The sequence below is a fragment of the Megalobrama amblycephala genome, linkage group LG12 (assembly GCF_018812025.1).
Source record: "Megalobrama amblycephala isolate DHTTF-2021 linkage group LG12, ASM1881202v1, whole genome shotgun sequence".
Classification (NCBI taxonomy): Eukaryota; Metazoa; Chordata; class Actinopteri; order Cypriniformes; family Xenocyprididae; genus Megalobrama; species Megalobrama amblycephala.
Window position 1 is genome coordinate 10,225,635 of NC_063055.1, and position 18,703 is coordinate 10,244,337.

Consider the following 18,703-nt stretch of genomic DNA (forward strand, 5'->3'; position numbering starts at 1 on the left):
TATTTTTTTTTTTTTTTTTTTTTTTTTGAAAAATAAAGGACAGATTTTGTTAGAAGGTGTAATCCATCAATGCACATGCACACTATTATATTTAATGAACACTGTATACATTGTGGGGGGCTTTGGTTATTTTGGGGTAGGCCAGACAAACAGATGATCCAGTGCATTGCCCCTGGACTGTCCTGCCCTGACAAGTTACTTCATTATAAAGTGAAAACGGCACCATGGGAAAAAAGTACTGATACCTTCTCAAACCAAACATCTCTAAATCCCACAATATCCTTCAGTCATCATCTAATCATCTTTGAGACATATGATCACATTGATGTTTCCAAAACACTCATATTTATGTGACCAACAACAGATTTATGATTATTTCTTACAGATAAAAACAGTGAAACAGCATGCTGCATGTGTAAAGCATGAAAAGTATCTTTTCAGGGGCACATTTCTGTCACAAAGATAAACACTTATTAAAATTGCCCATACATGCAGTCACTGGCCGTCCAAACAAAGACAAACAATGAGAGTGGAGAGCAGTGTCACTCCCCCTGAGTGCAGCAGAAGATGTCTGTTGTTTGTTGGTGTAGTCTTTTCACTGCGCTTTGTAAAAGATTTCACCCTTCACCTGCCTCCCACTGGATCAGATCTGTTCGACCCTGCTTTGAGACAAAGCACAGATTATTGAAAACTAAGCTGCATACATATACAAAAGATGATAAATTACACCGATGATGAATTAATGCCACAATAAGGTCATTGATTCATCAGAGCCTGGCTGAACAAAAGGTCGGCTCGTATTGTGTCAAAAGTGAATGGCTTGGTTCTCCACTGGCCAGACTCTGGGTGTTGAAAAGTGTCAGCTTTGCAAAGCAGCTGAAAGTGCAGATAGATAAATATAGAAGGACCTTATTAAAAATGGGCATTTTGGATGGCTTATTATAATTTTGCATGGAGTGTTTCTGTGCTGCAATACATCTGTTTTAAAGGTGCCCTAGATTCAAAAATTGAATTTACCTCGGCATAGTTAAATAACAAGAGTTCAGTACATGGAAAAGACATACAGTGAGTCTCAAACTCCATTGTTTCCTCCTTCTTATATAAATCTCATTTGTTTAAACGACCTCCGAAGAACAGGCGAATCTCAACATAACACCGACTGTTACGTAACAGTCGGGATCATTAATATGTACGCCCCCAATATTTGCATAATGCCAGCCCATGTTCAAGGGATTACACAAGCCAGTATTAACATCTGGAGCTGCACACAGCCGAATCATCAGACTAGGTAAGCAAGAACAACAGCGAAAAATGGCAGATGGAGCAATAATAACTGACATAATCCATGATAGCATGATATTTTTACTGATATTTGTAAATTGTCTTTCTAAATGTTTCGTTAGCATGTTGCTAATGTACTGTTAAATGAGGTTAAAGTTACCATCGTTTCTTACTGTATTCACGGAGACAAGAGCCGTCGCTATTTTCATTTTTTAAACACTTGCAGTCTGTATAATGCAAAAACACAACTTCATTCTTTATAAATCTCTCCAACAGTGTAGCATTAGCCGTTAGCCACGGAGGACAGCCTCAAATTCACTCAGAATAAAACGTTAACATCCAAATAAATACTTTACTCACATAATTCGAAGCATGCATACAGCATGCATGACGAACATCTTGTAAAGATCCATTTGAGGGTTATATTAGCTGTGTGAACTTTGTAAATGCGCTGTAATAAAGTCGACAGCTCGTGTGGCAGGGAGCACGCGATTTAAGGGGGCGGCGCCGAGTGTAAATCAGTGCATTGCTAATGATGCCCCAAAATAGGCAGTTAAAAAAATTAATTTAAAAAAATCTATGGGGTATTTTGAGCTGAAACTTCACAGACACATTCAGGAGACACCTTAGACTTATATTACATCTTGTGAAAAAGCATTCTTGGGCACCTTTAAACATTGGTTGAGCAGAGAATGCTTAAGGGCAAGACATTTCATCAATAAAGAAAAGGTAGTGCACCTGTTCTTGTCGTATTCTTGGCTCATATAACAAAACTGTAAAGCCAACACTTTCAGATATATAATAAGATATATATGTAAACACTATCAGTATAATAATTCACTGAGCCGTAGTATTTTTACCCTGTCATTAAAAACACTGCATACATATTTTTTTTTCTAAAGTGACATATAGTGCACTTATAAGAGAGGCACTCCCTCTGGGGTAATCTGTTGTTCCATGTCTTGCTCAGTGGAACAGCGTCACTTGTCTTGCATGGATCAATCCATTTGTAGTCCATCCCAGGTGTTGAAAGTCTGACTCAATTCCCTGGGATTTTCTGCCCTCTGTTGGACACTTGTGCATACAACGACCCGAGAAACAAAAAACATGACGATGTGTCTTCTACTTTAGCTATTCAGACCTTCTGACTCTGAACAAAAATAAACACCGCCTCTAAATCCACATGAAGTCATGGCAGTAAAACAGGAAGTAGAATTAAGCAATGCAACTAAATACCGAAGGTGGAAACTAAGCATTTAGCGCAGTTACAAAGTAAGTAAAGACCTTTTGTTACTACTGTCTGACTTTAACTTTCCGCTAAACTACATATTAATTCAACCTGAGCTATAAAACTGGTTGTGATAGTAATGCTATATAGTACCTAATACATAATGCATCTTGATTGTAGTGAAGTTTGGGTTAACGTAATACCTTCTTCAATATTAAAGACATGGCAGGCAGAAATCCATCTATCGTGGTAGTTGGTGCTGGTGTGGCCGGACTCTCCGCGGCCAAGAAGCTGAAAGAATACGGATTTAATGACGTCACTGTTCTGGAAGCCTCAGAGAAGGTCGGAGGAAGAGTAGCTACTGCAACTCTAGGTAAATACATACATTATACCTCGTATAGCACACATACATCACAATAATCATTTGAATGCACTTACACTTACAAACGGATAAGAGGATTATAGTAAAAAGTTAATATATAGAAAATGTATAATATGTTATTCAATAATATAATAACAATGAAATAAATTATTTATTGTGTTATTAATAACAATAATTATAATTGTTAATTATATTTTTGTATTCATAATAGTGTTTATTGTTTTATCAATGTTTTATTTAATTAATTAATTAATAACATAGGGTTGTTTGCTGAAGAAGAGGAAGGAAACTGAAATCTGTGGACCCATGACTTAGTTTCACTTCCATTAAATAGTCCAATCAATGTTTTGTTTTGTTTTTCTTTCTTTCCTGTCAACAGAATATATAGCATGATTTTAAACACAGTTTTCCTGCACATTTTAAATATCTGTTGCATTTTTGTCACTTTTAGTATATTTTTTTATTGTCCTGAATCCTGGTTAATTTTTGACCCTCTAAAAAATTAAATATGGACAAACCCAGGGATTGGGTTGTTTTCACCCAGCCATTTTTTTCAACCAATTTTGGATTAATTTTTTTAGCCAGCAATATATTAAAGGGTTAGTTCACCCATAAATGAAAATTATGTCATTAATGACTCACCCTCACCGTTCCAAACCCGTAAGACCTCCGTTCATCTTCGGAACACAGTTTAAGATATTTTAGATTTAGTCCGAGAGCTTTCTGTCCCTTCATTGAAAATGTATGTACGGTATACTGTCCATGTCCAGAAAGGTAATAAAAACATCATCAAAGTAGTCCATGTGACATCAGTGGGTTAGTTAGAAATTTTTGAAGCATCGAAAATACATTTTGGTCCAAAAATAACAAAAACTTTGTTCAGCATTGTCTTCTCTTCCGGAATCCTTTCCATTGAATTGATTCCATTGAATTGATTCCATTGAATCCTTTCATCTGTCGGCGTTGGTAATGCACTTTTACGTCGCCGTGGTTGTTTTTGGTGATTAGGACATCCGCAACATTTTGAAGCATCGAAAATACATTTTGGTCCAAAAATAACAAAAACTACAACTTTATTCAGCATTGTATTCTCTTCCGGGTCCTTTGTCAATTCGTGTTCATGAACCGCCGTAAAACAGGAAAGAAGAAGAAGCGGAGTCGTGAACGTGGACATGGACAGTCTACCGTACAAACATTTTCAATGAAGGGACAGAAAACTCTCGGACTAAATCTAAAATATCTTAAACTGTGTTCCGAAGATGAACGGAGGTCTTACGGGTTTGGAACGACATGAGGGTGAGTCATTAATGACAGAATTTTCATTTTTGGGAGAACTAACCCTTTAATATAGTAAAAGGCATGTTTTTGCTCATCCCCAAATATGGGCAAATTTGTGGGGTATTTTAAGCTGAAACTTGACCAGACCAGAGACTTATATTACATCTTGTGAAAGAGGGCATAATAGGTGCCCTTTAACCCAACCTGCTGGGTTTGTCCATATTTAACCCAACTTGGGTTGTTTTTAACCCAGCATTTTTCATGCTGAATTCATATCTAACAGTACATGTGACACTGTCTTTCTCTTTTTCATGTCAAAGGGAATACATGTGTTGATACTGGAGCACAATACATCCATGGGGCATCTGAAAAAAACCCAGTCTACTGTCTTCTAAAAAAGTCAGGTGTCCTAAACCAGGTCCCTGAGATGGGCACTGAAGCATTTTACAGTAACAAGGGACACAAAGTGGATGCAGACTTCGCCAGACGTGCATATGAAGCTGGGGAGGGCATTATTCAATACCGTGGCTTCAACACAGGAAAGAGTTTAGGTGAACACTATGCAGAAAAAACCCAAGGTGTGATTGACAGCTTGCAAGACAATGACAAGAAAACGAGAATGCAGAGTGTTTTTGCTTTGGTTGGCAAAGACATGCTGATTGACGTTGGAGCTTCAGACCTCCACAAGATCTCTCTTGACTCCTGGCAGTACTATATCAACATGGGTGACAGTCTCAATATTGCAGGGTATGATGGGTTGAGAAGATGACCTGCATTCATTTGCAATTATTGCTAAGGAAATGATTCATTTAGTGTTAATTGATATATGTCTGTCAGTTTTATGTTTCAGCTTGTGGATCTGCTACTAGAGGGCTTCCCTAAGGAATGTTTGCTGCTAAAAAGAGAAGTTAGTAAGATCAAATGGGATGGAACCTTCTCTGTAGCCCCCTCTCCGACTCCCCCTCCTCATGATGAACCTCTCCCTGCTCACACTGAAGCTGCTTCTGATGAAAAAGTCCGCCAGTACCCAGTTTGCGTTGTCTGTGAGAATGGAGAAGAGATTCTAGCCGATCATGTAATAGTGACCATTTCTCTGGGTATGTGTTGATAAGGATTGAGTGTTGTGAGGATGATCATGCTGTCGTAAAGTGAGACTGGTACATTTATGTGTGACTGGTGAAGAGATAAATCCTGCCATTGCAAATTGAGAGCTCTCTCTCTCTCTCTCTGTGTGTGTGTGTTTGAAGGTTGTCTAAAGGCTCAAGCTTCCAGCCTCTTCATCCCCAGTCTCCCAACCGAGAAAATGGAGGTCATCGATAAGCTGTGCTTTGGAAATATTGCCAAGATCTTTCTGGAGTATGAAGAGGCATTCTGGGAGAATGAAGTTGGTTCTATCAGCCTCATTTATGAGGATGACACGCCTGTCTCAGTATCCACCAATAAAATGCAGTGGATCAAGAACATGCAGTACTTTTCTGTCCTGAGACCTAAAGAAAGGTTAATGTTGCATTAAATGACACTGAAATATTCAGTATTTGTTAATGTTTAAATTCATTCATGTAGAAGTAGAAATGCCAAATGAGAAATCTGGATATATACTATTAGTCCAAAATACCAGAACTAATATTAATAGTAAAATGTAGAAAAATCAGTCAAATTCTGTGCTTCAAAAAATCTAAACATGTAATAATAATAGTTATAATTATAATAATAATTATTATTATTATTATTATGACTGTTTATGCTTCATAACACTTTAGTAACATTATTAATGTACCTCAGAAAAAAAATATATATTATATGACTCATCTCCTTAAACATTGGTACTTGTTAGCGTTTATTAATCTTCTATTAATTTTCTCTTTTCTAGGTTTGGCAATATCTTAATTGGTTGGTGTCCAGGAGACATAGCTGACCTGATTGAAACCATGCCAGATAACGAACTCTCAACTGCTATCACTGATCATCTCAAAATGTTCTTTGGTAAAAAAAAAATCCCATTTTTTAAAAAAAAAGTTCTCAAAAAAAGCTTTTGTCATCATGTAGTATTTTCTGTACTTCCAAGGACATTCAAACATTCCTCAGCCGAAGTCCATACTCTGCACTAAGTGGCGCAGCAACAAGTTCGTAAAGGGATCTTACGCTTTCCTCCCTGTTGGTGTTGATGTGCAAGTTATGGACATGTTGGCACAACCGCTAACGGGCAGTCGGGGTCCTGATGAAGTATGGGATTTTTGTTTTATTTTATTTTATTGCCTACAATTATGTTGTATTTAAATTAGCAATTGATAATTATTTTAATTATTTAAATTGAAATTTTTCACTTCATATATTTCAGGATCTTCAGGTCTTGTTTGCAGGTGAGGCAACGATGAAGACTCTTTATGGCACAGTGCAAGGAGCTCTACTGTCAGGACACAGAGAGGCTGACAGACTGGCAGCACATTATAAGAAGACAGCAGCTCCCACTTCCACTACCTCACTGGACAAACAAAATTAGAGAGTTAAAATGTATTATCTAATTATCTAATTACACTGACATCATCACAATTATGATTTGATGATGATGGTTCGACTGATGATGTGATCTCAACAAGCCTGCCCTCATGAGGCTTCTCCGTGTAAAATAAAACACCTTTTTGAATAAAAATGACTTTGGCTTTTAGATTTTACTGATGTATACTATACCTGTTTATATTATATAGAAACCAACTAAATGTGTTTTTATGACGAGTTGAATTTCATACAATATTTTTAATAAAATTTTGCATGCTAAATTGTGGTTTATTGCGATTGTAAGCAGTTGGCTTGCGTGAATCTATTTTATGCACATTAAGAGATAGAAAAAAACCTTTTATTTCTAAATTAAATGTAAATAAAAATCCAAAGAGAACAGAGAGCGGAACTATTGAAAGCTGCAGTACAAGTTTCCAGGCGGAGCTTTTTATGCTGACACACATCCATGCCGTTTGTTGATGGTGACCTTCTTCATTTTGAAGAGTTGTGCTATTTTCTTCTTACATTTATGAATGTATTTACTAGATAGCCGTTTCCAGGGTTGCAAATATTATGATCATGGCTCTAAATGCAATTGGCCAGCCGTGCAAGAGTTTATTTGGGTAAGTAATGAACCGATTGGAGCTTGAGTTCGCTCATCTTTTGACAGTGTGGTAACTTAGTTATTACATTTTCGTATTTGGTGTAATGTATTAAGTTTTAAACGAAGCCAAGCCACTCATTTTACCCGTTTAACATATATGTATTACCATTCAATATGTATAAGACCTGTGCATGGAAGGATTTTAATAACTTAGCCATTTCACCAATGACAAATAACAACATAAAACCTCAATCTAACTTGGCTTCGCACTGAATGAGATCAAATGAGTTGCAAGCTGAAGCTGATTTTTCTATTGTACTGCAGCTATTTGAAGCGTAATCATTGATGCTCAGAAATGTCTAGATGTTTAATGTCCATTTATTGTTGTGCACAGGTGTCTTCAGGCTGTTGTCACTCACAGGTGTTTGCAAGCCACATCTACATTTCGCACCACAGCCTTTCAGTCAGACTCCAACAGAACCTGTGTGGTCCGCTTTGGGAGGCAGAAGTATGAGAGGATGTATCCAGTTCTGTTGGTGAGACCTGACGGGTCCACCGTTAACATCAGATATAAAGAGCCCAAAAGAATAATGAAGGTTAGTGGTTTGTATCCAAGACCTTTTCCTAAAAGTTCAAGCAAAAATGAAAATCCTGCCATGAAAATCATGTTGCTATGCTGTTATTTTTCTGTGGAATACAAAATGATAATTTCTTTTGAAGAACTGTTCATAATGAAGTCAAGCTTTAAAAAAGGGACCTGGGGTGTATGTTTTGAGTCAGTTATCATTGACAGCTTTTACTCTTTTGCCAGATGCCTGTAGACATCACCACCCTCTCTGAGGAGGAGAGGAAAATCAGGATGCGGAAAAGAGAACCGAAGAGGGCAGCCAAACAGAAATTGGAGGATTTTGAGGATGATTTCAAAGTTGATGATTACAGCAAATTCTGGAAGAAGAAATGAATGGACTGATATAGTTAAATGTCACGTTAAGAGTATTTATGATGTATCACATGTACAAAATTACAGTTTTGTTTTATAAGTCACTCTGCAATTAAAAAATCTTGGAATGTTTGTAGTCCGTCTCTGTCTCTTTTTTTTACTTGGGGCTAAATTGCGGCAGTATTATTACATATACTCTACAGGTCAAAAGTTATAGAACACCTCAATTTTTCCTTTTTTTTTTTTTTTTTTTAATTATGTGTGTATGTGTGTGTGTGTGTCTTCCTAAAACAAAATGTTAACTTCTAAAGTATATTAGTTTACAGCGTCCTCACGTGGTGATGTGGATCTGTCATATAATGTGTAACTTGTGCATTCTCTGGAACAGGCTGATTAATTATTAATGAAATCAGCACCTGCTTCAAAGTTCACACTTTTGCCTCAGGCATTGTAGAAAATGCCAGCTTCACCTGAGCCTGTAATGGGCACCCAAGAGCCCGAGGTGCCCGCAAAGTTTGCTTTTGAGGCTGCTGATATTGCTGTGGTTGTAGTCTACTTCGTGTTTGTGTTGGCAGTCGGAATATGGGTACGTGAAATTTTGCAGCCTCTCTGGCAATATTTGCATTTATGTAGAGAATTTGGTATGTCTAACTTTTGATGCTGAGATAGAGATTTCTGATTTATAGTCCTCAGTCAGAGCCAACCGTGGGACAGTGGGTGGATACTTTTTGGCAGGACGATCCATGACATGGTGGCCAGTGAGTTTCTGTGTCTTTACGGTGTTTACTCTTAATAATGAAGCAGGAATATTTATCTTGTGCATGTCTACAAGGAAGAACCTTGATTTTCAAAGCCCTGGCCTGGAATTACAACCAGGAAAAGGGAAATAATGAAATCCCTGCAGTCTCCTAAAAGAGTTTATTACTTAAACAATAAAGTGAATGTGTAAAGTTTTACATTAAATAAATCATGTATCACAGTTATACACAAACAAGTTCTATTTGACAGCTGAATTAGTGTTTAGTGTGAAGATGTTTCTTTCAGCTTGATTTATCATAGTTTCCTTTAGTTTTGAGTGTTTTCTCAGTATTTTGTTTCAACAGATTGGTGCCTCTTTGATGTCCAGTAACGTAGGCAGTGGTCTGTTCATTGGATTAGCAGGGACAGGAGCCGCTGGGGGACTCGCAGTCGGGGGATTCGAGTGGAATGTACGGTAGACAAATCATTCCTTATCTTACAAGCTTCCAGTGTTGTTTCAGTAATTACTGATTTCACTTGTGAGTTTATAGTTGTCTTAGGCTAAACAAATGTTTGAAAGTTTTATTGCATCACATGCTGAAACAAAACATCTTATCAGACATCAAGTGTGATGCTCTGTAGGCAGCATGGGTCCTCATTGCCTTGGGCTGGATTTTTGTGCCTGTGTATATTACTGCTGGAGTGGTCACAATGCCAGAGTATCTGAGGAAGAGGTTCGGGGGTCAGCGCATTCGAATCTACATGAGTGTGCTGTCTCTCATCCTTTACATCTTCACCAAGATATCAGTAAGTCTAATATATATATATATATATATATATATATATATATATATATATATATATATATATATATATAGCAAATATTATCATGGCTCTAGATGCAATTGGCCAGCTGTGCAAGAGTTTATTTGGGTAAGTAATGAACCGATTCGATTGCAGCTTGAGTTCACTCATCTTTTGATATACAAATCCGATTCCAAAAAAGTTGGGACACTGTACGAATTGTGAATAAAAACAGAATGCAATGATGTGGAAGTTTCAAATTTCAATATTTTATTCAGAATACAACATAGATGATATATCAAATGTTTAAACTGAGAAAATGTATCATTTTAAGGGAAAAATAAGTTGATATTAAATTTCATGGCATCAACACATCTCAAAAAAGTTGGGACAAGGCCATGTTTACCACTGTGTGGCATCCCCTCTTCTTTTCATAACAGTCTGCAAACGTCTGGGGACTGAGGAGACAAGTTGCTCAAGTTTAGGAATAGGAATGTTGTCCCATTCTTGTCTAATACAGGCTTCTAGTTGCTCAACTGTCTTAGGTCTTCTTTGTCGCATCTTCCTCTTTATGATGCGCCAAATGTTTTCTATGGGTAAAAGATCTGGACTGCAGGCTGGCCATTTCAGTACCCGGATCCTTCTTCTACACAGCCATGATGTTGTAATTGATGCAGTATGTGGTCTGGCATTGTCATGTTGGAAAATGCAAGGTCTTCCCTGAAAGAGACGACGTCTGGATGGGAGCATATGTTGTTCTAGAACTTGGATATACCTTTCAGCATTGATGGTGCCTTTCCAGATGTGTAAGCTGCCCATGCCACACGCACTCATGCAACCCCATACCATCAGAGATGCAGGCTTCTGAACTGAGTGCTGATAAGAACTTGGGTTGTCCTTGTCCTCTTTAGTCCGGATGACATGGCGTCCCAATTTTCCAAAAAGAACTTCAAATTTTGATTTGTCTGACCACAGAACAGTTTTCCACTTTGCCACAGTCCATTTTAAATGAGCCTTTGCCCAGAAAAAACGCCTGTGCTTCTGGATCATGTTTAGATATGGCTTCTTTTTTGACCTATAGAGTTTTAGCTGGCAACGGCGAATGGCACGGTGGATTGTGTTCACCGACAATGTTTTCTGGAAGTATTCCTGAGCCTATGTTGTGATATCCATTACAGTAGCATTCCTGTATGTGATGCAGTGCCGTCTAAGGGCCCGAAGATCACGGGCATCCAGTATGGTTTTCCGGCCTTGACCCTTACGCACAGAGATTGTTCCAGATTCTCTGAATCTTTGGATGATATTATGCACTGTAGATGATGCTAACTTCAAACTCTTTGCAATTTTTCTCTGAGAAACTCCTTTCTGATATTGCTCCACTATTTTTTGCCACAGCATTGGGGGAATTGGTGATCCTCTGCCCATCTTGACTTCTGAGAGACACTGCCACTCTGAGAGGCTCTTTTTATACCCAATCATGTTGCCAATTGACCTAATAAGTTGCAAATTGGTCCTCCAGCTGTTCCTTATATGTACATTTAACTTTTCCGGCCTCTTATTGCTACCTGTCCCAACTTTTTTGGAATGTGTAGCTCTCATGAAATCCAAAATGAGCCAATATTTGGCATGACATTTCAAAATGTCTTCAACATTTGATATGTTATCTATATTCTATTGTGAATAAAATATAAGTTTATGAGATTTGTAAATTATTGCATTCCTTTTTTATTCACAATTTGTACACAACTTTTTTGGAATTGGGTTTGTAGTTATTTTCACTTTTTGTTTTCAATGTAATGCATTAAGTTTTAAACGAAGCCAAGACACTCATTTTACCCATTTAACAAAGTATTACCATTCAAAATTTATAAAACCTGTTCATGGAAGGATTTTAGTTTCTTAACTATTTCCCCATTGACAAATAACATAACATAAAACCTCAATCTATCTGACTTTGCACTGAATGAGATCAAATGAGTCTTTTAATAAATTGAATAAAGTTCATCATAATATTAACTAACTTTTTTTCAGACAGACATTTTTTCAGGGGCTTTATTCATCCAGGTGTCACTGGGGTGGGACCTGTATCTGTCCACTGTTGTGCTGCTAGCCGTCACTGCACTCTATACTATAGCTGGTAATAAAAACAACTGATATTTTTGATAACTAATGTCTAAATGTGATTCTAGTTGAAATGCAGCAACTGGTGGCTTGTCTTAATGCAGGTGGGCTGACAGCAGTAATCTACACTGATGCCTTACAAACTGTCATCATGGTAATAGGAGCATTTGTCCTCATGTTCATAGGTATAGATCCCTTCTTTATAAAAATATACAATTACATGAATTATTCCTGGGTAACTACAGTGATTGTATTTCAAATTAATTTCCCTCGGCAGCATTTGACAAAGTTGGATGGTACGAGGGTTTGCTGGTTCAGTATGAAAGTGCTATACCTGCTATCAAGGTTCCCAACACCACTTGCCATCTTCCTCGGTCTGATGCCTTTCATATCTTCAGAGATCCAGTGACAGGAGACCTTCCTTGGCCAGGCCTGATCTTTGGACTCACAGTTCTGGCCACATGGGTGTGGTGCACAGACCAGGTGAAACAGAAGTTCTGTTCACTATGACTTTACAATTTAAGTTACAAATAGGTCTCTTTAAGCTTAAAAAAACATTTTACATCAAGTAATTGCATCTATTTATTGTTTGAAGGTGATAGTGCAAAGATCTCTGTCTGCCAAAAACTTGTCCCATGCCAAAGGTGGTTCAGTACTCGGTGGCTACCTCAAGGTCTTCCCTATGTTCTTCGTTGTTATGCCAGGAATGATCAGCAGAGCCCTTTACCCAAGTATGCTCAGTCATTCTTGCATTTCCCCTAGATTAATGGCCTAGATTTTAAAAAAATTTCAAACATTTATTAAACCAATGAAAAGGGGTTTATGACATTTTTATGTACTTTCCACACCATTCTTTTGGTTAAATGTGAAATCTCTGTTTTCATGGTAAATAGTGTGGTTGGGTTTGTGTATGTTCTAGATGAAGTAGGATGTGTGGATCCTGATGAGTGTCTGAAGATCTGTGGGGCCAGTGTTGGCTGCTCTAACATCGCTTACCCAAAGTTAGTTGTGGAGCTCATGCCAGTGGGTATGACAACCTTTTACACTTAATTGAAAATTTCCTTTCTGTCAGCTATAGGATCAACCTGTACACACACACACACACACACACACACACACACACACACACGGGTTTGTTTTGCTATCTTAGTGGGGACATTCCATAGACGTAATGGTTTTTATACTGTACAAACTGTACATTCTATCCCCCTACACTACCCCTACTCCTAAACCTGCCTATCACAGAAAACATTCTGCATTTTTACATTTTTAATAAAACATTGTTTAGTATGTTTTTAAAGCTATTTTAAAGGTGCCCTAGAATCAAAAATTTAATTTACCTTGGCATAGATGAATAGCAAGAGTTCAGTACATGGAAAAGACATACATTGAGTTTCAAACTCCATTGCTTCCTCCTTCTTATGACCTCAGAAAAACAGGCAAATCTCAACATAACACCGGCTGTTACGTAACAGTCGGGATCATTAATATGTACGCCCCCAATATTTGCATATGCCAGCCCATGTTCAAGGCATTAGACAAGGGCAGCCAGTATTAACGTCTGGATGTGCACAGCTGAATCATCCGACTAGGTAAGCAAGCAAGAACAATAGTGAAAAATGGCAGATGGAGCAATAATAACTGACATGATCCATGATTACATGATATTTTTAGTGATATTTGTGAATTGTCTTTCTAAATGTTTCGTTAGCATGTTGCTAATGTACTGTTAAATGTGGTTAAAGTTACCATCGTTTCTTACTGTATTCACGGAGACAAGAGCCGTCCCTATTTTCATTTTTAAACACTTGCAGTCTGTATAATGCACAAACACAACTTCATTCTTTATAAAAGTGCGCGATTTAAAGGGGCCGCGCGCTGAATCGGTGCATAGTTAATGATGCCCCAAAATAGGCAGTTAAAAAAATTATTTAAAAAAAAATCTATGGGGTATTTTGAGCTGAAACTTCACAGTCACATTCAGGGGACACCTTAGACTTATATTACATCTTGTAAAATCTGGTTCTAGGGCACCTTTAAATATGAGGACTCATGAAATGTCCTAATTAAACATGTTTACGTCGTAATACCAGTGTAATACCCATGTCATTATACAAATTTGTGTCCTCATAAATGTGTGTACACACACATATATGCCTGGTTTCAATATCTTGTTGCCTTTATGTGGGTTTTACATTAAAAAAAAAAAAAAAAAAAAAAAAAAAACAGCATGTGTCAATTACTTTTATTTTTTACTGAAATGGCAAACTGTAGCAAAAATGACAGTGCTCTAACAAGTTATTAGCGGACTACATTGAACATGATATAGATCTAATGAAGATCAAGTTTTAGTGAAATATCTTCACAGTCCATTTATTTATTTAAGCTAGAATTTCTCAATTTTAGGCTTGCTTCCTACCCAGATGTTTTATTTATAGATAAGATTTTGATGAGTAGAGTGGCACTTTGAAGATCAAAAATAGGAAAACAAAGTTCAAAGTACATTTTTTATATTTGAAGATTTGAAGTCTATAATGCACCCGCAAAAATAAACGCATTAGTTAGCAAATATTGCTACATATCATCTTGTTGCTTTGATATTCCTGTTGTTCTTGCTAATCTATTCCTTCTTTCACTGTAATTGTGTTGTAGGTTTGAGAGGTCTGATGATCGCTGTAATGATGGCAGCACTCATGTCCTCTCTCACCTCTATATTCAACAGTAGCAGTACTCTGTTCACCATGGACATTTGGCAACGAATCCGGCCCCGGGCCTCTGAGAGAGAGCTCATGGTAGTGGGCAGGTATAGTTTCTGTTAAATGCTTTGCAGAAAAACTTTAGAACACTTTCATTTTGGACACATTTTTCAGAAAGTATCTAAAAGAAATCATTATATCGATACATACAAACCAGTTTTACGAAAGTGGAACTGGTCCACCACCATTTTCTCTGCAGTTTTCCACACCAGGTGGATAACCACATTGCAGTGGTTTTGTTGACCTGTTTTGGACTAATAAAGGCACGGCGCATGTATAACAGTGCTCAAATCAATTAGATATAATTCATATGCAAAATGTCAGTGATGGTAATAATGAAGCATGAGTATAAGGTCAACAGCCTGAATATCCTGACTTATTTGCTGTGTCTTAATTGCTGCTGTTTATTTACATCTACAGGGTGTTCATTTTATTCCTAGTGGCCCTGAGCATTGTGTGGATTCCTATCATTCAAACAGCCAATAGTGGACAGCTGTTTGACTACATTCAGGCCATCACTAGCTACCTGGCACCTCCCATCACCACAGTGTTTATTATGGCCATCTTCTGGGGGCGAGTAAATGAACAGGTGAATTAATTAACTTTTATCTGATTTGTGCTCATGCAATAAAGACAATGCTGGACAATGACACCATTTTCTTCTAGAGCTGCTGTACAGCCAAAATTGTGTTTCCTCTATCACTGTAAAGCTGCTTTGACACAATCTGCATTGTAAAAAGCACTATATAAATGAAGGTGACTTGACTTGACTAAAGTGAAAGTTAAATTGCCTATAACGTTTGATGCATTTCTTATAAGAAGATTGTAAAACATCCAAGTTTCCTTTTATCTTGCACAGGGTGCGTTTTGGGGTCTCATGGTGGGACTTGTGGTTGGCACAGTGAGGATGGTAATGGAATTTGTCTATGGCACCCCATCATGCGGAGAAAAAGACCTGCGTCCCGCCCTGCTGAAAGATGTGCACTACCTGTATTTTGCTCTAATCCTGCTTGCACTGACAGCTCTGATCATCACAGCTGTCAGCCTCTGCACTGCGCCTATTCCAGAGCAACACGTAACTATCAACCGCAATTCAAGAACACATACACATTTAAATATATATTTTTATTACACGGCTCTCTGAATTGCTTGGTTCTGATTGGTCAGAACTTGAAACTGTCTTTACTAACTGATAAAAGACTATTTATTAGGTGCACTGAAAGGAATAATATTAATATACATCATCTGTGCACGAGGTAGGGCCTTAAAAACATCAGCCAATCGTTTACGCGATCATCGCGTAAACGATTGGCCCTCTGGCTTGTCAATCACTGCCATTACGTTCCTTGTGAAAGACGTGTGCGGATTGGCCCTCTGGCTTGTCAATCACTGCCGTGACGTTCGTTGTGAGAGACGAGCGCGGATTGGCTCTCTGGCTTGTCAATCACTGCCGTGACGTTCCTTGTGAGAGACGAGCGCGGCTGCGTGCTCCAGTAACTTTCCACACTCCACAGGCGCCGCATGCAATGTTTTTGTCAGGAGACAGGAGTAACAACTGCAGATTATGAGTTACATGCGGTGAGTCCGACATAATGAATCCACTAACACGACACAGCGAATGCCGGTGGTAAATACTCGTGTTCCAATACTCGTGCATGAGTTTTGGGAGGCGTTCCCTCGAAATTCTTACGCATGCGCTCTTTTCAAAAACTCAGTAACAGTCTTTGGTTTCTCAGTCGACGAAAAGATCCTCTTTAGCACCTTTAATTAATTATCTATAATTAAGATACATTTTTTCTGACACAGTTTAACTCTGAGATCTTGTCATATTTTATTACCATTTTTTTTTTAACTATAGCAAGTAAACTGTAATAATGAATGAAATGTTCAAGGTGTCTGAATACATTTTGGTTTGACTGTATATAACATAACGTTACATTCAAACGCAGCTGGTGCCATCTTGCGCCCCAGTTATCTACAGTGTTTAATTTTATTATTTTTTTAATTTGCTTTTATTTTTAGAACTTTAGTTACATTTCTAGTAATTTTGTTACATATTTTTGTCATTTTATATTATTATTATTTTTTAATATTGCTAATTAGGCTTCGTTTTTTTATTTCAGTTTTATTTTTAGTTAGTTTTAATTGTTATTTATTTCCAGTTAATAATTTTAGTGCTTCAACTTAAACTTATTTCAGTTTATTACCAAGGTAACATTTCTAATTTTCATTTAGTTTACGTTTTTCAACTAATATTTAGTTTATTTCAGCTTTATTTCAGTTAACGGAAATGTTTTTAATAGAAACAATAATAACCCTGATTATCATTGCTATTAATAGTTGGTCTACAGTAATATTGTTGACGTGTTCGTCTTGTTGCTAGAACGATTGTTTTGTACACTTTATAGATTATAAAGAGGTAAGATTTTAAAAAGGTTTGTGCTCAAATCAGTTTTGATGTACATTATCCCTTCCATATCCATTTGTATAAAACACTTAAAAAAAGGAGATAAAGAGCATGTACCCAGGCCATTACCTATCTAAAAGGGGATTTCCATGTATTTCTATTGGTTTAAAATTAAGAAAATTACATATAACACACTAATCCAACATTTTGCATTCTTAGTTTTAATTTAATTATTTATGAACCATTTTCTTCCCACAAAGGAGGTTCTGCTGCCCAAAAAAGCCCAAATAATCTAGGCTATATAACATGTGCACTGACAAAGACTACCTTGATTTTGGAAATTCATTCATAAAGACAAGACTTTTTTTTATTAGCATAAAAAACAAAGAAAGCGTGTCAATTTTTTATTTATATATTTACATACACAAAGCATTACATCATTTATGATGATATTTTAGCTGTAACACACACTGAACATGAACTAATATAACACTTATATTTCATTTCAGCTTGTTCGTTTGACCTGGTGGACAAGACACAGTAAGAAGGAGCGTGTAGAGCTGGAAGACCCCTGGGCTAGAGGCTCTGAACCAGCAGGCTCTGATCCCAGCACTACAGAGTCAGAGGGGTCGGATGAGGACACGCCTGCATGGTGGAAGCGTGCTGGAATGTGGCTGTGTGGTCTCTCCCATGTGGCTAAACAAGAGATGAGTGAGGAGGAACGGCAGGCTCTGGAAAAGAAACTCACGAGTATTGAAGAAGACCACACTTGGAAGACTGTCTGCAATGTCAATGCCCTCATTTTACTCACTGTCAATGTCTTTCTTTGGGGGTACTTTGCTTGAATGTAATGTGAAGTTCTGAAAAGCACTTTGTAAGAATCTTATCAATAAAACACATGTAGATGTCTGCTCTCATTTTATATACTGCCAGTCTTTCCTCACTTTAATGTACAATAAAACTTGTGAATTGCACACTTTTGGTGTATTTTATTTCAAGAAGAGTATTTGACTTAACTTTTAATTGTAAAAGTTTATTAAAAGCAGTTTAATGTCAAAAGTATAATTAGATATACATAAAAAACTAATAATTTGGGGTTTATAAGACACTTCATATTATTGATTTGACTGCACTGAATTGAGCTGGATGATAAAAGCTGATTCGACTTTTTGTAATTGATGAATTTTGCACCATCAACACTTCACTGACTCAAACTGAACAATTTACTTCTGTAGAGCTGCTTATAGAATTTAACTTTGATGAGCTTTACACTTATTGAACTGAACTGAATAAACACTAAGTGGAATAATGACACTATTTCCTGTATTATCTTCTTATATTTAAAGAAGTTTGCATCTGTCATTGATCGTTAGCTTCCTGTTTGGTACTGTAAATCTGTTTTGATACAATCTGTATTGTATTTATACATATTGTTTCAAAGCGCTAAATAAATAAAGGTGACTTGACTTGACCTGAATAATTTCTGTTGTGTCATAATGACAAAATATAATGTAGGTAAGATGTTCTCAACCAGGGTGTGGGGCATCTAAATTATATACTTATTATCATTATTCAAAATAAGTTATATAAAGATAATGCAAAGTAATAAAATGCTTAAAACGTATATATTTCTTATTTTAATTTGTCCCCTCAACAGTTGTTTTCATT

At 37.0% G+C, this 18,703-nt stretch overlaps 3 protein-coding genes across 3 annotated transcripts; all 3 read left to right on the forward strand.

Annotated features, from left to right (window-relative positions):
• The first annotated feature begins 2,393 nt into the window (after positions 1-2,393).
• paox1 (polyamine oxidase (exo-N4-amino) 1) lies at positions 2,394-6,819 on the forward strand. Its single transcript, XM_048211491.1, has 8 exons — positions 2,394-2,553; positions 2,730-2,882; positions 4,490-4,916; positions 5,007-5,266; positions 5,417-5,666; positions 6,040-6,152; positions 6,235-6,392; positions 6,508-6,819. Exons 2-8 carry the CDS (start codon positions 2,732-2,734, stop codon positions 6,667-6,669), a joined length of 1,521 nt encoding a protein of 506 aa, XP_048067448.1. The 5' UTR covers positions 2,394-2,553; positions 2,730-2,731; the 3' UTR covers positions 6,670-6,819.
• Positions 6,820-7,057: 238 nt separating this feature from the next.
• On the forward strand, positions 7,058-8,345 carry mrpl55 (mitochondrial ribosomal protein L55). Its single transcript, XM_048211497.1, has 3 exons — positions 7,058-7,288; positions 7,664-7,865; positions 8,081-8,345. The coding sequence occupies exons 1-3, from the start codon at positions 7,239-7,241 to the stop codon at positions 8,228-8,230; spliced, it is 402 nt and encodes a 133-aa protein (XP_048067454.1). The 5' UTR covers positions 7,058-7,238; the 3' UTR covers positions 8,231-8,345.
• A 120-nt stretch (positions 8,346-8,465) lies between these two features.
• On the forward strand, positions 8,466-18,009 carry slc5a9 (solute carrier family 5 member 9). The gene is made up of 13 exons (XM_048211490.1): positions 8,466-8,795; positions 8,896-8,967; positions 9,313-9,417; positions 9,590-9,754; positions 11,783-11,888; positions 11,977-12,057; positions 12,150-12,355; positions 12,468-12,603; positions 12,792-12,899; positions 14,525-14,675; positions 15,049-15,217; positions 15,488-15,703; positions 17,545-18,009. The coding sequence occupies exons 1-13, from the start codon at positions 8,667-8,669 to the stop codon at positions 17,878-17,880; spliced, it is 1,980 nt and encodes a 659-aa protein (XP_048067447.1). The 5' UTR covers positions 8,466-8,666; the 3' UTR covers positions 17,881-18,009.
• The last annotated feature ends 694 nt before the right edge of the window (positions 18,010-18,703 follow it).